This window comes from Limulus polyphemus, unplaced genomic scaffold (assembly GCF_000517525.1).
Source record: "Limulus polyphemus unplaced genomic scaffold, Limulus_polyphemus-2.1.2 Scaffold0, whole genome shotgun sequence".
In the NCBI taxonomy this organism is placed as follows: domain Eukaryota; kingdom Metazoa; phylum Arthropoda; class Merostomata; order Xiphosura; family Limulidae; genus Limulus; species Limulus polyphemus.
In genome coordinates this window covers 4,220,455-4,224,717 of record NW_013665610.1, presented here as the reverse complement: position 1 = coordinate 4,224,717, position 4,263 = coordinate 4,220,455, and the positions used below count along the sequence as shown (strand labels likewise).

The 4,263-nt window shown below is 34.5% G+C and overlaps 1 protein-coding gene across 11 annotated transcripts in view; it reads right to left on the bottom strand.

Annotated features, from left to right (window-relative positions):
- Positions 1 to 4,263, bottom strand: part of LOC106474893 (coiled-coil domain-containing protein CG32809-like) — a 386,694-nt gene that overhangs the window by 213,439 nt on the left and 168,992 nt on the right. The window contains exon 1 of one of the 11 annotated variants that reach the window (XM_022383789.1): positions 919 to 963. The exons of the other annotated variants lie outside the window; for them this stretch is intronic. Within the exon in view, the coding sequence (XP_022239497.1) occupies positions 919 to 937 (19 nt within the window). The 5' untranslated portion in view covers positions 938 to 963. Of the gene's footprint in view, positions 1 to 918; positions 964 to 4,263 lie in introns of those variants that run through there. 11 annotated transcript variants of the gene reach the window in all.

Below are 4,263 nucleotides of genomic sequence, written 5' to 3'. Positions count from 1 at the left end.
AGAGCATCAATATCAATTCCAACATGTCGGCCCTTGCCATCACAGTTTTAAAGCTAAAGTCACCTGAACTAAATTTGTTGAACCATCGTTGACACTTAAGAACGTTCAAACATTTCCATAAACTACTTTGATATTCTTTGTGGCTACAGAGGCGTTGTTTCCCTTCTTGTATTCAAATAGCATTACATGCCGAATGTGTGCACGACGAGATGCCATCACTATAAGGGATTAGTGTATACTAAACTTTACACCTTATACAAGCTACACTAACGTGACGTTTAGGCGGTTCGTTTCACTATTATACGTGATGTTCGTTTTTTGGGGGTGGTTGATGAAAGTGTTCCCAAACACGACATTAATTTCTTGACGATCTAATACATATCTTTGTTGTTTAGTCTCCAACTACAAAAACTCTCAACTACAAGAAATTTGTAGTGTCCGAGGGTAGAACTGTGCACACATTAAATATTCTGATTGTACTTATTTTTCAAATGCTGTACTTTTAAAGACCTAGTGGATTCAGTAAACATGTCTCTTCCAAGAGCATTTGTTGTGTCAATTTTGTAACATAAATTAGATACGGTTTTAATAATATTGAATATCAGAGAGAAATTGGTATTGTTATCTATCCTTGAATCTCATAACCTAATATTGCGTTCCCTCATGTTTGTTTGCTGCTTTTTATACCAGAATATTAAATTTTTTTATTTTTTCCTTCAAGCCGAATTTGAAATTATAATATTTGGAAATGAGTAAATCTCTTCCATCAATCTCAATATACGCCTCCCCAGTGACACAGCGGCATGTCTGCGAACTTATAACGCCAGAAAGCGGGTTTCGATACCCATGGTGGGCAGAGCACAGATAGCCCATTGTGTAGCTTTGTGCATAATTACAAACAAACAGTCACTTTCTCACCTTCTCCTGGTGAGTCCATGAAGTGCTCGTGTAAGGAATATTTTTTCAATCTAGTCATTTGTTCCCCGGTGGGACAGTGGTGAGTCTACGGTTTATAACGCTAAAATCAAGGGTTCGAGTCCCCTCGGTGGACACAGCAGATTGCTCGAAGTGGCTTTGCTATGAAAAATGAAATTCAAAAAGGAATCAATTTTCCATTACATAAATTAGACAAAAAAAGTTTTCAGACATCTTTCTGTTTTTCTAAGCAACATTTTCCATACTATAAGCCTTTGCATTCGTGCTGTGCAACTGAGCTGACGTGCTGGTAATCCAACTATTGAAAGCAGTGAACTTGTCTGGGCATGTTACGGAAGGCGCTGCAGATGCTTATCTGACTACAGCTTACGCGTCCTCATTGCTGTTTGCGGATTACAAGTTATTATCTGCATATAACATACTGAGAATAGTTACTCAAATGGCTTGGCGGATATAAAATTACTTTCAATTGTTAGCAATATCAAACAACGAACTAAAATAATAAATATTATCTACTTGTATATATCTGGAACTATTGTTCGCGGAAACGTACGTACCGCGAAAATAGCGAAATTCCACGCGGATAATAAGTAACTTAAAGTATTTAAATCTATAACCCTGAGTTGTTATTCTGGCGTAGTTGTCACAGAGAAATGAATACACTAGTTGGGTACAACGTTTCTACGAAATTACATTTAGTTAGAAGAACTGGATAATTCTCAGGAGTCAATGACTCTCTCAAGTTAGTAACTCGGGCTGGTATGACCAGGTGGTTAAGGCGCTGGACTCGCAATCTGAGGGTCCCCGTCCCACCAAACATGCTCGCCCTTTCAGCCGTGGGGGCGTTATAATGTTATGGTCAATCCCAATATTCGTTGGTAAAAGTGTAGCTCAAGAGTTGGCGGTGGGTGGTGATGACTAGCTGCGTTCCCTCTAGTCTTAAACTCCGAAATTAGGGACGGCTAGTGCAGATATCCCTCGAGTAGCTGTGCGCGAAATTCAATCACCAAACCGAGTTAGTAACTCCAAAGTTTAGGGGAAATAAAAGGGGGGGGGGGTAATACGAGAGTCACTTAAGATAAGTATTAAAATATTCATTAATTAAACAAAAGACAACTCAGTTTAATAATTCAAATTACACCGAATCTCCGCTACTGAAACAGTAAAGCACAAAAAAGACAAAATAACGGGAAACACCGTATTTTTCAAAAGCATTTTCAAACACCGATATATGTATAAGCATTCTAGTGTTACTTTTTGTCTCCTTTTTTGTATTTCTTTTATATATGAAATGAAATTCAGCAAGTTAAATAAATGCAAAGCTGATAAAACAAATTTATAGTAGTCTCATTTGTTTTCTTTATTTATGCAAACTAATTTTAAGCGCCGAAAGAAAATGTTTGGAAAATGAAATATTCTGAATGTACGTCCCCAACAGAATTGTTGATTAAAGTGTTTTCCTGCGTCACTTGGTAACAGATATGTGTCTTTTTGATTGCTCACTAGATTGTATTTACGAGCCTTATACATCAGTAAAAATGGTTAATTAAGTCTCATGTTGAAAATATAGACATAATACTCCGCATGTGGTGAAATGACAGTGACCAAAATTAATGGTATTATATGCATTTCCTAATCAATATGCCGTGAGGCGTAATACAGATCACTACAATAAAATGTCTGGAACAAAGTATTGGGAGTTCTGAAGAACAATATATTGTCTTGGAATGCTGAATGACTACAATTACGTGTTTGTTTGTTTTTTTTAGATCTACGTTATAATTTACAATTCAAATGAATTAGATGCTAAATTGAATTTTTAATGAAACTACCTATTTGATAAAAACCTTGCATTCACTTACTCCACCCAGTAATTGTACATGAAAAAAATCTGGTTGATTTTCGAGGAGAAATAGGAACAAAGTGGTGATAATAAGCGTTTAATAACATACTCTTACATAGTAGAACATGGATAATTTAATTTACATATATTCCAGTCCTTTTTATATTTGATACTATTGACCAGCAGTTACATCTGGTTAAAATATCTTCAGGTTAACATATTAAGTACATACGTAATATTACTGTACATTATGAAGTTATTTAGAACAGCATTAGTTACTTATTTTTAGTTCTTATCATTTTTAACCAATTTGTCTAACATAAAATATATGATAGGCTTTATAAAATTTAGTCTATTTTACACGAACTTAGTAAGATACATAAAGTACTTCTACATTATAATACTTTTTTTGTAAAATATTAAAGAGTATTCCAAACAACTGGTTTAGTAATTTGAATGTTTTGAATCAAATCCCTTCCAAAATTGAATATTATCAATTATTTGTAATCGAATAACACGAAGAAAGACTATCAAAACAGAAAAGGAAACATTTTGTACAGAATAGTTGTTTTGAAGTTAAGCACAAAGCTGCACAATGAGCTATCTGAGCTCTACCCACTATGGGTATCGAAACCCGGTTTCTAGCGTTGTAAGCCCACAGACATACCGCTGTTCCACTGGGGGCATTGTACAGAATAAAGCAGTACAATTAGTGTACATTTGTGTTACCTCATAAAAATATATGATTTTTACACTAATAAATTTTCATACTGTAGCTACGATATAAATTATGTTAGAAATGAAGAAAATCTTAATGTAATATGTATGCGATTGGTAACCACACCTTACCTATGATTTGATTTGGAGATTTTTTGGCGAAAGGCCATTTAGATTACTATACATACATGCCAAATAACTGGATAAGTTATCTTGTTTTTTTAACAACAAATACAATAGAATAATAAAAAATAAGTGTGTAACGTAAAAAACAAAACAGAAAAAGCTACCTTACATAACGTTAAAATATTAAATTGAATTAAAATAGGCTATGTCCTCTTAAAGACATGGTTCATCTGGACTGTGTCATCATTTACAATAATGCTGCCAATGTTAAAAGGATATCTTGATTAGAAATGTGTCTAAAATGGTGCCGCCGCTTATTATCGGTTTGGTTTTGGTTTGTCTTGAATTTCGCGTAAAGCTACACAAAGGATATATGCACTAACCGTCCTTAATTTAGCAGTGGAAGACTAGAGGGAAGGCAGCTAGTCATCACCACCCACAGCCAACTCTTGGGCTACTCTTTTACCAACGAATATAAGTACATTTTAATTAGTTCTATTCTTTCCTTTCGTATTACTTACTTACTACGTAACGTTTACGTTAAGTTTAAGTTTTGTTTTCTTTTCGTTACGTACGTATACGACTACTACTACTACTAACTAAAACTTAAACTTTAACTTAAACCTTAACGTACGTTCCGT